General features: G+C 40.7%; 4 protein-coding genes across 4 annotated transcripts; all 4 read right to left on the bottom strand.

Moving 5' to 3' along the window:
* Nucleotides 1-4,373: 4,373 nt before the first annotated feature.
* LOC122989837 (protocadherin alpha-8-like) lies at nt 4,374-6,868 on the bottom strand. Its single transcript, XM_044362853.1, has one exon. The coding sequence runs from the start codon at nt 6,866-6,868 to the stop codon at nt 4,478-4,480; it is 2,391 nt and encodes a 796-aa protein (XP_044218788.1). The 3' UTR covers nt 4,374-4,477.
* A 455-nt stretch (nt 6,869-7,323) lies between these two features.
* Nucleotides 7,324-9,699, bottom strand: LOC122989840 (protocadherin alpha-3-like). Its single transcript, XM_044362857.1, has one exon. The coding sequence runs from the start codon at nt 9,697-9,699 to the stop codon at nt 7,324-7,326; it is 2,376 nt and encodes a 791-aa protein (XP_044218792.1).
* A 962-nt stretch (nt 9,700-10,661) lies between these two features.
* Nucleotides 10,662-13,106, bottom strand: LOC122990997 (protocadherin alpha-8-like). The gene has a single exon (XM_044364590.1). It carries the CDS (start codon nt 13,104-13,106, stop codon nt 10,662-10,664), a length of 2,445 nt encoding a protein of 814 aa, XP_044220525.1.
* Nucleotides 13,107-14,058: 952 nt separating this feature from the next.
* On the bottom strand, nt 14,059-16,569 carry LOC122989839 (protocadherin alpha-8-like). Its single transcript, XM_044362855.1, has one exon. It carries the CDS (start codon nt 16,499-16,501, stop codon nt 14,123-14,125), a length of 2,379 nt encoding a protein of 792 aa, XP_044218790.1. The 5' UTR covers nt 16,502-16,569; the 3' UTR covers nt 14,059-14,122.
* Between the last annotated feature and the right edge of the window lie 681 nt (nt 16,570-17,250).

The following is a 17,250-nucleotide window of genomic DNA, read 5'->3' as shown; positions in this document are numbered from 1 at the left end:
TAGTCGCTGTTATTGTTTGGTTCATTTTGCATGTTTTGGAGCTGTTGTCGGTGGCTGAAAGGAAGAGTTTGGTCTGTCTTGTCCGTCTGGATTGGAAAGTGAAATGTGTAGAGACCGAAGTGGTTTGACACAATCTTATCAAGCTAGTGGCATAATAGAGGTTTCTCAGAAAAAAACTCTGAAATCATGAAAGAAATACTGGAGGACATCTGATTTTTGGTACAGGGCTTTGATTGATAGAAATGTCTCTTCTTATGCTCTGTTTTCTTGTTTTCTGTGTGTTTCAACCTACAGTGCCAGTTAAAAGTTTTGACTCATCTTCCCATTCACTTGAATGAGAAAATGTGTCCAAACATTTGACTGGTACTGTATGCTCAACCTATTTTTTTCTGTGATAGTGCTGCTCAGTAAGGTGGATTATGTGCGAAGTGCTGTTGCGTGTGTGTGTGTCTATGTGAACATTAAGATCGTAGCTGTTGTCGTTGCACCCTACTATGTGTGTAAATAAGATTAGCGTCACTGCTGCTGACCTCAATGTGAGTGGCGCCATCCTCCCACAAAGCTGGAGCAATAAGAGAGAATGTGCCCCACTGACACACAACAGCACGTGCAGCATCCACAGGCACAACCCCACAGGCATGGGGCAAAGCAACAGAGAGCTAAAGAGCATGTGGCAGAACCCGGAGAGGAGATACACTGCAGAAAGAAAGGCAGAAAACGATAGGGAGACAGGCTTGGGTGGCATATGAAAGAGGAAACGAAGGACACATGCATGAAAGCGGGAAAAGGAGGCCATGAGTGGAGTGGGGGAGGGGATAGATGGGGAAGGGAAAACTGTGAGTGATATCAATATGGAGGGTAAGGAAGGAGAGAAAGTGAGGAGACAGCAAGAGAAGCTGCAAAAGTGGAGGAAGGAAAATCAGGTGATTGCATGAAACAGAACAGAAGCAGAATAGAACAGGAAGTACAGCAAGGAATGGCATTTTACAGAGTAACATTCATATTGCAGTATTTAACAAAAACAGCAAAAAAAAAAAGCCAAAGAAAGAGTTTGTAAGGGGAGCCAGAAATGGACAGTGAAATTAAAGAGAGATAATACAGCAAAACCAATTTTGAAACATAAAGGAGTAAAAGATGTTTTCAGAAAAAATAAGAAAGCAAAGGCGAGAAGAGTTTGAGTTACTGAAAGTTGTCAGTATGTGTGAATGCAGAAGAGCAACCACATAGAATAAAGCCATTTCTCGAAAGCTGCTGGGATTACAGTATATACAGTCCTGCTGAAACATCTGCATCTCTATCTCTCCCCTTGACATTTAGCTTGTCCTTTTAACCTCTCTCCATATGACACTGAGTGCAGTTTAATGAGGAAAATGCTCTCACCCACTTAACAAAGACAACATACACAGACATATGAAACACAAGGGTCATTGCACTTTAAATGATTTCTAGTGCAGATACTAAGCATGCAAACACCATTGCACAGATCTGCTGAGCCAGCCAAGCAGACTGACAAAGCCACTGGAGCAAACAGCCACACCCCTGCCAAGAGAGGAATATAGTATACTGGACATGGAGCATTCAGTTTTCCTGTTTAACAACAATGTTAATTATTGCAGAGACAAATGTTGATTGTGTTGTTTATGCTTTCATCAAGGCAAAACCATTCAGCATGATCCTCACACATAATGTTGTTGATTCATCAATGGACTAAAGCTCATCCCATGTGCTTTCATTGTGAATGCAGCTCATGACCCTAGTTGCAACTCATTCACTTCCCCCCTCTCATCTGTTTTTTCTCTCCCAACTATGCAAGCACAAATGCCATGGCAAATAAATAAAAGTGCAGCAAGATACAATTCTTTCTCATACATGACTAGCTCAAAGTATAACCGGAAAGATGTGATCCACTGATGCCACTGCATACTTTTTAGTTTTAATGAGATGCACTCATTTTTAATCACATCCATGAATCTTGTAGGGGCATCTGCTGTCCAGGCGCAGCTTAGTACTGCTGCTGTATTGCGAAACACATAATGCCTCACACACAAACACATGCACATAAAATATGCATACATGCACACATATACGCAGAGAGGAAGTTATTACTGTATAGTAGAGCACTGAATACAACTGGACAGAGGGAACTGCATAGTTCAGCCTCTTCTTCATGAAGCAGAAGTGATGCTTTACTCTGAATCTGTCACAACACTGACTGAATTGATCCTCTCCTTTCCTCTATTAATACTCCACTGTGGCTTTCTGCTTTAACACACATGCAGCTCAGTGGGTCAAAATATGCAATCCCATCAGCTTTTAGTGATGGCAAAATTAGACACAGTTTACCATATACGTTTTTCTGCCTGTCATTTTCGAGGTAGGAAATCGAAGGGCGACCCAGTTATTCGAGAGAATAGATTATCTCTATCCTATATAATATCTAATTATCAGCTCAACTATTCCTGCCTTCACTATTACTTCTATATCTGCACCATCTGCTGCCTGATTTACAGTGGAGATTTTGACATAATCCATGTGTTTCTTTCTAAATAAACCCATTTTCATTAAATATTGTGAGATTTCTATAGATGAGGCATACAATAGCCACTTCCCCTCCCCCCTCTTCTACAGTGCTCTCTCTATCCCTCCCTCATCCGCTTCCTCTGCTGTTGCTAAGACCGTTGAGCGCGTGCTAGTCTGTGGAAACCAGTAGACTCAGAGAGGTGGATCTCCCTGTGTGTTGCTATGGGCAACACAAAGTGTTCAACAGCGAATCAGCCCAGAAGCCTAGCATGCAGACCTTCACACATGTGATAAAATATGACCTATTTTTCAGTCAGTCAAAATGGGGGAAAACAGGAGCTCAGACATGTGCATAGAGTATTATTGTATACTGTATGTGTTTTATATCACTGTATTATATTTAACAAATCCAAAGCACATTAGACTAATCAAATGCAAAAAATAAAAAGAATATTGCATTCTGCTTTTCAGTCCTGAAATGAATGAAGATCCCAGCTAAGGCAGTGTCCTAACCCCACCTGACTGGTTGTACATTGTGAGTCACTGCACACCAGCCGCAGGCTCTCTCTTCCCCACTCTCTGTCATAGCTCCAGCCATTCATGGCCCACTGAATCACCTAAATCAGCAAACACAGACCTCAAATAACTCAGTCAGTCAGACTCTTCACACACACGTAACAACCCACATAGATGGGCACATAGTACAAAAATGCATACCAATGTGCACAAGCCTTTAAAACATGCACCAGCACATTTTTCGTATTCTAATAGATGATATGATATATGCTAACATGTCTTCTTCAAAAGACTATTTACATGTTTGGAGGACTGTAGGTAGTAGCTCAAATGATGCAGGGTGGACACCAATTGTAAACACAATCTCCTGCAAATAATTCTTGCAAATCAGACTTTTGATCAGAAACAGAACAGAAATAAACTAACCTTTAATTTTATGCTGAACATAAACCTTTCCTTATTTCACAAGAGTAAACCACGGTCTGCTAAAGTGATGCCTTTATTATGTTTCAGAGACAGTGTATGACCTACTATGACACAACAGCACATGGCCTGAAATAGGCACATGTAAGAGGAGTGTGCTGTCACTACTTCACCAGCCAACTTGGTGCTCAGATAACAAAAGAACAAATGTGAAAGATCAACTCAACAACACAAAGCAGACTAACTGGAAGAAACGTCTTTATTTCACAAACACTTTTCAGTGCAGGTTCGTCATCAGAGGATTGGAAGTGTGTTCCAGTTGGTCAGCTTAGTGTTGCTGAGTTCTTTCACAATGAAATAGACACCTTATAGCTTAAATTATTAAGAGTTAAAGTTGGTCAGTGCACTGAACATGAAGTTCTCAAAGGTCTGACATAAGTAAAGTGTGATGAAACACCAAGGAGACAAAATATGACATCTTACAGGCATTAATTGTCTTGAAGATCAAAAAAAGAAAGAGTTAGCTTTGGATATGTTGTCTTATTTTAGAAAGAAACTGTGTCTTCAGTACAACAAGAAAGGATAGATATTTCTGTTTACCTCTCTATATCCTTATAACAATGTTTCACAACTATCCACAACATCTTATCTTAGCCAACACAAAATCAATATATTTCATAAAGGTGTGTTGATTCCTGGAATTCATTTCATTTTCAGTAAGTACTGCTGGACACTGCAGCATTAAAGAGCAACCACAGCATAAAACTTAAGTTCGATTTGTAATTTGTTAAGTAATTAACACTCTGGGCTGTGTAAGAACCAACCATACAACCACCTGTAAACCAACAACTTAACTCAGCAGTCTCATTACAACAAAAAAAATCTCCCCGTTTCCCTCTGTGATGATTTTTATATGCCTGTACTCCTTTTTTGTCCAGCTTTCCCGAATGAGTGGTCTGATCCAGTACTTTCAGCAGACTTGAATCATTAGGATCTGCATCTCATCTATTACTAGCACTCATACCAAAGCTACCTTGAAAAAAGTGATTTTTCTTACCTCTCCAGAAGTGTGTCTCCTGTCAGGGAGCACTAGAGTATTGGCATGGCTACCAGGGACTATAGTAGATCCTATACTCATCCTGGGTCCAACTAACATGTAGCGTTTGTCTCCTGATCTGTACTGGATGCTGTGACACAGTGTCCCATCATAATTTGTGTCTTGTAGATATTTAGAAGTATAGTCTGTGGATTTTGAACACTGCATTGCAATCAGCACAATGATACTAATAAGAAAAAGTACAGAAACTGAGCCCAAAGTTATCATCAAGTAAAATGTCACATTGTCTTCCTCGTCAACCTTAGTTGCACTTTTAACATCAGAAGCTGCAAAAGCTTCTTTGGGCTCCACAACTTTGACAATCACAGTAGCTGTTGCTGACAGTGAAACGTTCCCATTGTCTTTTACCAGTATGACCAGTTTATGCTCAGCCTCGTCTGTTTCTGTGAATGAGCGAAGTGTTCTGATCTGTCCTGTATAGCGGTCCAAACCAAAGAGACTGTGGTCAGTAACTTGCTGCAGTGAAAAGAGTAACCAGCCGTTATATCCTATATCAGCGTCATAGGCTCTGACTTTAGTCACCAAGTGTCCTGCGTTCACATTGCGGGGAATCTCCTCCACACCTTCAGCAGAACCGTTAGAGCTGACTGGATACAGGATGACTGGAGCGTTGTCGTTCTGATCCAGAATGAACACGCTCACTGTGACGTTGCTGCTTAGTGACGGACTTCCAGAATCTGTGGCGACAACTTGGAACTGGAATGTTTTCAGTGTTTCAAAGTCGAAACTTTTTAGTGCCATAATATCCCCTTTCTCAGAGTTTATGTTCAGAAATGATGTAAATGTTTTGTGTTCATCCCCATTTCTCACTATGTTAAATGATATGAGAGCATTATTACCCTCATCACAGTCATAAGCACTCACTGAAAATAAAAAGGCTCCTGCAACATTGTTTTCAATGACATAGAAAGTATACGGATTCATTGAAAATTCTGGACTGTTATCATTCACATCTGATACCACCACACTTATTGTCTTGTGAGATGACAAAGATGGTTCACCAGCATCTTTAGCAACTATTGTCACATCATACTTGGACTGATGCTCTCTATCCAGCAGAGATTTGGTGACTATAGAGTACATATTGTCTTGTAAAGACGGTGTTAAAGTGAAAGGTACATCCTCAATTATATAACAGATTACCTTTCCATTTACACCTGAATCATTATCATTCACACTTATCAACGCTACTGTTGTTCCAGGTTTGGAGTCTTCAGGAATTGCACTGGAAAAGGATGTCACCTCAATCTCAGGTGCGTTGTCATTCAGGTCCACAATAGTTATCATAACACTTTTTTCTGTTGCTAGGGGGACTGGTCCTTTATCAGAAGCTTTAATATCGATTTCATACTTGTCTTTTGCTTCAAAATCTATCAGTCCTTTAACAATAATTTCTCCAGTATTAGCATCAACTTCAAAGAGTTTACGTAATTTATTATTTACATTGTTGCCGAATGAATAAACCACCTCCCCATTTAAACCGTCATCTGAATCTGTAGCATTCACTTGCATGATAGTTGTGCCAATTGGTGAATTTTCATTAAGCACCGCAACATATGAGTCTTTGGTAAAAACTGGCATGTTGTCATTTACATCTAAAACATTAATGATAATATCTATTGTTCCCGACCTAGCAGGCTTTCCTCCATCAACTGCTGTCAGCTGTAATCTATGACTTCTTGCAGTTTCTTTGTCTAGTGGTTTATGCAAATACAAGAGAGGTATTTTCCCATCTTCTCCTCTATCTTTAACCTCCAGACGAAAATGATCATTTTGACTCAGCTTATACATTTGAATAGAGTACATATCGCTGTCTGGATCACGGGCACCTTGTAGCTGGAATCGTGCCCCGGGTAAGGCAGACTCTGATATCTCTAAATACGTCTCGTTTTCGGAGAAGGTGGGAGAGTGGTCGTTTACATCCAAAACCTCAATGGCGACGTAATGCACCTCTAACGGATTCTCCACCACAGTCTTTATATTGATAATGCAAGTACTGATCCGTTCGCACACCTCTTCTCTGTCTATTTTTCGGTTAACACGTAAGATGCCGTTATTATTCAGCTGAAACAGGGGTTCAGTCGACCCAGAAACGATGCGAAATCCTCTAGCATCCAAAGCACTCAGATCCAGCCCTAAATCTTTAGCGATATTCCCAACAACAGCACCCTCCGTAAGTTCTTCGGGAATAGAGTACCGTAGCTGTGCAGAAGTAAAATTAAAAGTCAGATCCATATAAACAATTAGAATGACCAGGCGCTCCAACCATGCTCTGCATCCCCGTCGTGCCATGTTGGATTAAAAAAAACCCAAACGGATATACCGGTCAAAAATTAAAATGTGAGTGTGAGTCTACACAAGAACACACATTTCGAACAAAAACAAAATATGTTGCTGAAGGAGTCACAAATGTGAAGCCATCGCCCTGAAGCACAAGTGTACTCTGTCGCGAAATAGCATCAAACTACTGACGTAGGAATGTTAAACCGAGAGTCGTTCATTTTCACAAGCAGTGACACCATGCGAGCATACTTTTACAATGCAGACACACTTTAAATAACATCTTATTTTTATATGATGTTCGCAGTGTTTAAACCTTTCTAATATCTGCTGAAGTATAAAATGAAAAAAGAACGTCATACTGTTTCAGAATTAATGGAATGGGAAGACAATATACCAGAATTAGACTTGATCTTGATAGGATTATTACAACCAATATAATGAATAAATAATTACTTCCAAATCGGTTATAGCAATTTTCTTACCTCTCCAGATGCTCTCCTCCTGTCAGGGAGCACCAGAGTATTTGCATGGCTGCCCGGGACTATAGTAGATCCTATACTCATCCTGGGTCCAACTAACATGTACCGCTTGTCTCCAGATCTGTACTGGATACTGTGACACAGTGTCCCATCATAATTTGTGTCTTGCAGATATTTAGAAGTATAGTCTGTGGTTTTGGAGCACTGCATTGCAATCAACACAACAATACTGATTAGAAAAAGTACAGAAACTGAGCCCAAAGTTATCATCAGGTAAAAAGTCACGTCACCTCCCTCATCATCTTTTGCTGCACTTTTAACATCAGAAGCTGCAAAAGCCTCTTTGGGCTCCACAAGTTTGACAATCACAGTAGCTGTTGCTGAGAGTGAAACGTTCCCATTGTCTTTCACCAGTATGACCAGTTTATGCTCAGCCTCGTCTGTCTCTGTGAATGAGCGAAGTGTTCTGATCTGTCCTGTATAGCGGTCCAAACCAAAGAGACTGTGGTCAGTAACTTGCTGCAGTGAAAAGAGTAACCAGCCGTTATATCCTATATCAGCGTCATAGGCTCTGACTTTAGTCACCAAGTGTCCTGCGTTCACATTGCGTGGAATCTCCTCCACACCTTCAGCAGAACCGTTAGAGCTGACTGGATACAGGATGACTGGAGCGTTGTCGTTCTGATCCAGAATGAACACGTTTACTGTGACGTTGCTGCTTAGTGACGGAGTTCCGGAATCCGTGGCGACAACTTGGAACTGGAATGTTTTCAGAGTTTCAAAGTCGAAACTTTTTAGCGCCAAAATATCTCCATTCTCAGAGTTGATATTTAAAAACAGACCAGTACTGTCTCCACTGCTGTCCCTCGGAATGTGATATGAAATATGCGCATTATCACTGTCATCAAGATCAGTTGCCCTAACTGAAAATACTGGGGCTGTTAAGCCATTATTTTCAGTAATATAGAAAGTATATGGGCTCAGTGAAAACTGTGGTCTGTTATCGTTCACATCTGACACAACCACACTTACTGTCTTTTCAGATGAGAGTGATGGCTCACCGGTGTCCTTTGCAACAATTGTAAGTTCATAAAAAGACTTTTCTTCTCTGTCCAGTTGTGATTTGGTTACTATGGCGTACATATTATCTTGCAACGATGGAGATATAGCGAAAGGAACGTCCTCACGTATATAGCAAGAAACCTTTCCATTGGCACCTGAATCCAAATCATTGACGCTTATCAAAGCGACGGTTGTTCCAATCCTGGAATCCTCAGGAACCGATTTGGAAAATGATGTAACTTCAATCTCTGGAGGATTATCGTTAAGGTCAATTACCTTTATTATCACAGTTTTGTCTGTAGAAAGGGGAATAGTGCCCTTATCTGAAGCTTGTATATCAATTTCATAGCTTTCATTTTCTTCAAAATCAATTATGCCAGCCACTTTAATTTCGCCAGTCCTCGGGTCAATGTTAAATAGTTTCTGCACGTGTATATCCATTTCTTTACCAAATGAGTAAACTATTTCGCTGTTCGCACCCTCATCCAAATCTGTCGCATTAACCTGAATAACTAACGTGCCAGGGACTGCATTTTCATTTAAAACAGCAGAATATACATCTTTCGTAAAAACTGGAGAATTGTCATTAACATCAAGCACCTCGATCAGTATTTCTGTTGTTCCGGACCTCACCGGTCTCCCGCCATCAACAGCTGTAAGCAGAAGCTTGTGTTCTCTCATAGTCTCCCTGTCTAGCTGCTTCTGTAAAATCAGAGAGGGCATCTTACGGTCTTCGCCTCGCTCCTTAACTTCCAATCGAAAGTGATCATTGTGGCTCAGTTTATACTGCTGAACAGAAAACTGGCCACCATCTGGGTCGCGTGCAGGTTGGAGCTGAAATCTCGCTCCCGGTGATGTCGATTCAAATATCTCCAGTCGTTTCTCTTTCTCTGGAAATACGGGGGAATGGTCGTTTACATCCATCACTTCTATGGTCACATAATGGATTTCTAGAGGATTTTCTAGCACGGTTTTAAGGTTGATGATACACGCGTTGCTTCGTTCACAGATCTCTTCCCTGTCCACTTTCCTACTCACATACAGGATACCGTCGTCGTTATTCAAATGAAAAAAGGGTTCCGCCGAACTGCCAACAATACGGTATTCTCTGTCTTTCAGCGTAGCCTTATCAATTCCTAAGTCTTTTGCAATGTTTCCGACAACACTTCCGTCTTTCACCTCTTCGGAGATGGAATATCTGATCTGAGCTGAGGCGTCGCTCCACAACGTTACCAAAGCCACCATGTAGGCGACGCATCTCCATCGCTCTATCCACAACTGACGTCCGCTTTGTTCCATTATGTAGAGAAAAAAAATCCGTGATCTATAATTTTATTGTCAAGAAATAATATACAGCCGTATTCCTTTGCAAACTTCGCTCCATCACCAAGACAGCGCAGGGAATGTTACAGAGCTAGTTTCGTGTTGAAGCCCTTTGCACATAATGCCAAAATACAGGGTTGGATCAAATGGTGATGACGAAAAGCTAGACAATATTTGCCGTTATACCGACACCATGCGATCCAGAACATTATTGCAGCACTATTAGACTAAAAATATAGTAAAATCAAAAGTTTAGACAACCACGTAAACACTATAGGCAGAGGAGACAGACAATATGTTAGAATATTAATACAGATATGCGTTTAAAGTCATTTTTATGAAGCAATGGACTTAAGTCACAGTCAGTTCCCTCTCCAAAAAGGCATTATGTCCAAGAATCTACACTGCTACGACATCTTCGTTTCTGTCAGACTTCAAGAGAAAAGGCTACGGTTTAAAAAAAAAAAAAAAAGTTCAGTACCACGGACAGCGACACTTCTCCTGAACTCAAACACGTCGGTTTAGATTACAATACATCCATTGTGACACAATTCCTTCATACTCGAACATTATAGAAACCTGCATTGTCATGCCCTGTATATCCTCGAGTATCCAGCAAGAAGACAGTGTAACGTGTGTGAAATAAACAAATGAACAAGATGTGAGCTAGACAAGATAGAGATGCTGCTTTTTAATCATCAGAAATTGTTCTTGTTATGACAAATAATAGTGACTAGTTCTAAAATGTCACCACTATGGACACCAACAACATATTTATATAAATGAGGGAGATCAAGCAACACGTGGTTAATATTTTACTCACTGACAGCTGCTGAATTTTTTCAGGGGCAAGAGCAGAGACTATTTCTCCATATAAAAGTGCATGAGTATTAATATATTAATTAATCTTATATAATTTGACGTCAAGTTGTATTAATCTATTCAGATTGCCATAAAATTACCACATAATTTAGTATAAATAAAAATGCGGCAGTTGAAATATTGTGAGTATTGATTGCTCTTACCTCTCCAGATGCTCGTCTCCTGTCGGGAAGCACCAGAGTATTGGCATGGCTGCCCGGGACTATAGTAGATCCTATACTCATCCTGGGTCCAACTAACATGTAGCGTTTGTCTCCAGATCTGTACTGGATGCTGTGACACAGTGTCCCATCATAATTTGTTTCTTGTAGGTATTTGGATGTATAGTCTGTAGTTTTGGAGCACTGCATTGCAATCAACACGATAATACTGATGAGAAAAAGTACAGACACTGAGCCCAAAGTTATAATCAAATAAAATGTCACATTGTCTTCCTTGTCAACCTTACTTTCACTTTTAACATCAGAAGCTGCAAACGCTTCTCTGGGCTCCACAAGTTTGACAATCACAGTAGCTGTTGCTGAGAGTGAGACGTTCCCATTGTCTTTCACCAGTATGACCAGTTTATGCTCAGCCTCGTCTGTTTCTGTGAATGAGCGAAGTGTTCTGATCTGTCCTGTATAGCGGTCCAAACCAAAGAGACTGTGGTCAGTAACTTGCTGCAGTGAAAAGAGTAACCAGCCGTTATATCCTATATCAGCGTCATAGGCTCTGACTTTAGTCACCAAGTGTCCTGCGTTCACATTGCGAGGAATCTCCTCCACACCTTCAGCAGAACCGTTAGAGCTGACTGGATACAGGATGACTGGAGCGTTGTCGTTCTGATCCAGAATGAACACGTTTACTGTGACGTTGCTGCTTAGTGACGGAGTTCCAGAATCTGTGGCAACAACGTGGAACTGGAACGTTTTCAGAGTTTCAAAGTCGAAACTTTTTAGCGCCAAAATATCTCCATTTTCAGTATTTATGTTTAGAAATGAAGTCAATTGATTTTCCTCGCGTCCATCTCTTAAAATACGATATGAAATTACTGCATTGTCGTTCTCATCGCGATCAAAAGCTTTAACCGAAAATACAGATGTTCCTGGCTCATTAGCTTCAGTAATATAGAAAGTATAGGGGCTCAGTGAAAACTCTGGACTGTTGTCATTCACATCTGACACCACAACGCTTATCGTCTTTTCAGATGATAATGACGGCTGGCCAGAGTCTTTGGCAACTACTGTTATGATATAGTGCGACTGTGTCTCTCTGTCCAGAGGCGACTTTGTTACTAAAGAATACATTTTGTCTTGTAAGGTTGGTGATAAAGCAAAAGGAACATCCTCACTTATGGAGCAAATAACTTTTCCATTGAGACCAGAATCCAAATCATTCACACTGATAAGGGCAACTGTAGTTCCAGGTCTGGAATCTTCAGGGATGGAGCTGGAAAATGAGGTAACCTCAATCTCAGGTGCATTGTCATTCACGTCAACTATCTTTATAATGACGCTTTTTTCTGTCGCCAGAGGAGCGAGACCTTTGTCTGAAGCTTGAATTTCAATCTCATATCTGTCTTTTTCCTCATAGTCTATTAAACCTTTCACAATTATTTCACCTGTTGATGGATTGATGTCAAAAATGTTTAGTAATCTGTGACTCACACTATTGCTAAATGAATAAACTACATCTCCGTTCGGGCCGTCATCTAAATCAGTTGCATTCACTTGTATGACTGTTGTGCCTACTGGAGCATTTTCATTAAGCATCACAGAGTAAACATCTTTAGTGAAAACAGGCACATTATCGTTGACATCTAAAACATTAACTAGAATATTCATTTCGCCCGATTTCGGAGGTTTCCCTCCGTCCAGAGCCGTCAGCACTAATGAGTGGCTTCCCGCTGCCTCCCTGTCCAAAGATTTTTGCACAATTAATATTGGTATTTTACCATCTTCTCCCTTATCCTTAACTTCCAAACGGAAGTGGTCATTGGGGCTGAGTTTATACTGCTGAACAGAGAAAGGACCACTGTCTGGATCTCGTGAAGCTTTTAGCGGAACACGTACTCCAGGCAAAACAGACTCTGAAATCTCCAACGTTTTCTTTTTCTCTGGGAAACTGGGAGAATGGTCGTTTATATCCAGGACTTCCACTCCTACATAGTGGACCTCCAGTGGGTTTTCTATCACGGTTTTTAGATTTATTAAACACGTACTGCTCCGCTCGCATATCTCTTCTCTGTCAATCTTTCTGCTTACGTACAGGATGCCGTCGTTCTGATCAACATGGAAAAGAGGTTCCGTAGCACTAGAAACAATCCTATACTTCCTTTCTTTCAACGTGCTCTTATCTAATCCCAAATCATTCGCTATATTTCCAACCACAGTTCCTTCCTTAATTTCCTCGGAGATGGAATATCGTATTTGCGCCGAGGTCACAGTCCACAAAAGCACAGCGACCACGTATCCGATCCACCGTCTTCTCGCCCTTCTTGCCTCGCATCCTCTTTGTTCCATGATTTAAACCAGACTGCTATTAATTCCTCACAGGATTAATAATCGTACTGAACGAAACTGTTACATTACACCCGGGTATGCGAATGTCCACGCTCCTTCAAAAATGTTAAAATTCAGGACAAGGTTTCCAAAGGCAACAAACAAACCGGAATGCGATTGTACCAGTATCGAACTGAGAGTCCTATAAAGAGGTGGAACCAAAATGCAGTGACGACATGTTGAAACCTTTATTTTCCTAACACACTGACACCGTGCGAGCTCATTGCTCACTGCAAGTAAATAAACGTTTCTGCAGCAATTTATATAGCAGAATGCCAAGTGTAGCGTTTATTTACTTTGACCCTAAGTGCAGAGGTTGTGGAGTGACAGGTGACGACACGCCTTCCTTATCCCATTAACAAGCAGACGAAAAATTTACATTCCGCTGAATGAAGATTGGATGCAGAAAATCGCCCTAAAATGTTTGATGCTTCCATATAATAACTATGAATTCAGTTATTTTGGTATTTATAAACAAAAACGTATGATATAATGGCATTATAAATATTAGTGGTTTGACATTTCTCACCATGTAGTAAGCGGTATCAGGACGTTAGAGCAGAGCCTATCAGCACCATGGACAGCGTATAACGCCAGATATAATTGGGCCCAGCCATGAGTTTCAGATTATATTACATCACAGAAGCCCGACAGCTCAAATGACGTTGTAGTCTGTGTTAATGTGACTACAACTGTAATACTGATATGTGTTTTTCACAGTAGTGAAAAAGCAGGAGACTAAATAACAAACGGATGAGTTTGCGTAAACATATCACAACTGTTATTATAGTTACAGCAACTATGCTCAAAAGGATAGTATGACCAAATTGCAACTGAAAACCGAAGTGTCCTACTCCACAAAATTATATCAGCACAAAGCAAACAGTACACATGTAGTACATGTAGTGGATGGTTGACTTAACTAATTAATGAACAAATAAATTAATAACACTGCCAGCGTAAACAAGACAGGGTTTTCACAAAAAAAACTGTCTTACCTCTTCAGATGCTCTCCTCCTGTCAGGGAGCACCAGAGTATTGGCATGGCTGCCTGGGACTATAGTAGATCCTATACTCATTCTTGGTCCAACTAACATGTAGCGTTTGTCTCCAGATCTGTACTGGATGCTGTGACACAGTGTACCATCATAATTTGTATCTTGTAGATATTTAGAAGTATAGTCTGTGGGTTTAGAGCACTGCATTGCAATCAACACGATGATACTGATGAGAAAAAGTGTTGAAACTGAGCCCAAAGTTATCATCAGGTAAAGTGTAACATTGTCTTCCTCGTCAACCTTAGTTGAACTTTTAACATCAGAAGCTGCAAAAGCTTCTTTGGGCTCCACAAGTTTGACAATCACAGTAGCTGTTGCTGACAGTGAAACGTTCCCATTGTCTTTCACCAGTATTACCAGTTTATGCTCAGCCTCGTCTGTTTCTGTGAATGAGCGAAGTGTTCTGATCTGTCCTGTATAGCGGTCCAAACCAAAGAGACTGTGGTCAGTAACTTCCTGCAGTGAAAAGAGTAACCAGCCGTTATATCCTATATCAGCGTCATAGGCTCTGACTTTAGTCACCAAGTGTCCTGCGTTCACATTGCGAGGAATCTCCTCCACACCTTCAGCAGAACCGTTAGAGCTGACTGGATACAGGATGACTGGAGCGTTGTCGTTCTGATCCAGAATGAACACGTTCACTGTGACGTTGCTGCTTAGTGACGGAGTTCCGGAATCCGTGGCGACAACTTGGAACTGGAACGTTTTCAGAGTTTCAAAGTCAAAACTTTTTAGCGCCAAAATATCTCCGTTTTCAGTATTTATGTTTAGAAATGAAGTCAATTTATTTTCCTCGCTTCCATCTCTCAAAATACGATATGAAATTACTGCATTGTCGTTCTCATCGCGATCAAAAGCTTTAACCGCAAATACAGAGGTACCTGGCTCATTAGTTTCACTGACATAAAAAGTATAGGGACTCTGTGAAAACTCTGGGCTGTTGTCATTCACATCTGACACCACAACGCTTATTGTCTTCTCAGATGATAATGACGGCTGGCCAGAGTCTTTGGCAACTATTGTTAGTTCATATTTAGCCCTTTTCTCTCTGTCCAGAGGCAATTTGGTCACTAAAGAATACATTTTATCTTGTAAAGATGGTGATAAAACAAAAGGAACATCTTCAGCTATGGAGCAAATAACATTTCCATTAAGACCAGAGTCCAAATCATTTACACTGATAAGGGCAACTGTAGTTCCAGGTCTTGAATCTTCAGGGATGGAGCTGGAAAATGAGGTAACCTCAATCTCAGGTGCGTTGTCATTCACGTCAACTATCTTTATTATGACGCTTTTTTCTGTAGTTAGCGGAGCAACACCTTTATCTGACGCTTGAATTTCAATTTCGTATTTGTCCTTCTCCTCATAGTCTATAAGACCGTTGACAATTATCTCCCCTGTTGATTGGTTAATATCAAAAAGCGTAAATAAACTATTACTCACACTGTTACCAAATGAGTAAACCACCTCTCCGTTCGGGCCGTCATCTAAATCCGTTGCATTCACTTGTATGACTGTTGTGCCTATTGGAGCATTTTCACTGAGTGTAACAGAATAGATATCCTTCGAGAAAATCGGGGTGTTATCATTAACATCCAAAACATTTACTAAAATATTCATATCTCCAGATTTCGGAGGTTTCCCCCCATCTAGAGCCGTCAGCACCAACGAGTGGCTTCCAGCTGCCTCCCTATCCAATGATTTTTGTAAAACTAATATCGGTATTTTACCATCTTCTCCTTTGTCCCTAACTTCCAAACGAAAGTGATCGTTGTGGCTGAGTTTATATTGTTGCACGGAGAAATGGCCACTGTCTCGATCCCGTGAAGGTTTCAGCTGAAAGCGTGCTCCCGGCAATACAGACTCAGAAATTTCTAATTTTTTCTCTTTCTCTGGGAAACTTGGAGAGTGGTCATTTACATCCAGCACCTCCACTACAACATAGTGCACCTCCAGCGGGTTTTCCAGCAAGGTTTTCAGATTTATTAAACACATACTGCTCTGCGCGCACACCTCTTCCCTGTCAATCTCTCGGCTAACATACAAGATACCATCGTTTTGATTCACATGGAAAAGCGAATCCGCACCGCCAGAAACAATCCGATACTTCCTGTCTTTTAGTGTGCTTTTCTCTAATCCCAGGTCTTTCGCTATATTTCCGACCACAGTTCCTTCGTTAACTCCCTCGGAGATCGAATATCTCAGTTGCGCCGAAGCCACACACCACAAGAGCACAGCAACGACGTAGCCGGTCAAACACCCTGTTCTGTGTCGTCTCTCATATCTTCTTTGTTCCATGGTAAAACCCGATATCACCAGTAATCATTCACAAGAACAAAACTGCATTACAGTGATCGTATCCAACACTTTCGTTTATGGAAATAGTCATCCTACATTGCAGACATGAGCGCAAATAGAGTATTTCCAAAGGCAGCAGTATAAGCTCAGAAACGACTGTGTTAAAATCCAACTGAGGACGCGACCAAGAGGTGGAACCACAGTACAATGACGACAAGCTCGTGCAAGGCTTCCTTTTTCTATAACACTGACACCTTGCGATCTAAATTCACACTGCAGAAAATCAAAAACTAGTAGCATATTGGTTGAATTATAGATTATTTTCGTGTTTGTTCTGCTTTTATTTATCTCGAAACAGAACCCAAAAATAGTGGGGTGAATGAAAATAGAAGAGGAGGCTGTTCACTCTTAACACAAAACATTCGTCAAAAAAAATTAAAAAAAAACTTTTCAAAATGTTGAGAAGATTTTGTGTACCACGTGGGGATATGTTTATTTCACTTGATTAAGTTGTATGAATTATAACACTGAGATAACACTACTAAGTTGATAAATCAGTTACAACTCATGAACACATGCTGGTAAATGGGAGTAAGCATGTTCAGCACCACGGACAGCGATTACCACTAACTTTACTTCTGACCAGCTTCATGTGGTGATAGTATTCCATTTCAACTTTGTTAGTAATACAAGATGAACAACAGGTTATTTAAATCTTTCCATGCTGTGTTACCTTACCCATACTTCCG

The sequence above is a fragment of the Thunnus albacares genome, chromosome 10, assembly GCF_914725855.1.
Source record: "Thunnus albacares chromosome 10, fThuAlb1.1, whole genome shotgun sequence".
NCBI lineage: Eukaryota > Metazoa > Chordata > Actinopteri > Scombriformes > Scombridae > Thunnus > Thunnus albacares.
This window is presented reverse-complemented; position numbering and strand designations above follow the sequence as displayed.

Bases quoted from the DNA above. Each gene is read 5' to 3' on its own strand.
- LOC122989840 (XM_044362857.1), bottom strand. From the start codon at position 9,699: ATGGAACAAAGCGGACGTCAGTTGTGGATAGAGCGATGGAGATGCGTC.
- LOC122989837 (XM_044362853.1), bottom strand. From the start codon at position 6,868: ATGGCACGACGGGGATGCAGAGCATGGTTGGAGCGCCTGGTCATTCTA.
- LOC122989839 (XM_044362855.1), bottom strand. From the start codon at position 16,501: ATGGAACAAAGAAGATATGAGAGACGACACAGAACAGGGTGTTTGACC.
- LOC122990997 (XM_044364590.1), bottom strand. From the start codon at position 13,106: ATGGAACAAAGAGGATGCGAGGCAAGAAGGGCGAGAAGACGGTGGATC.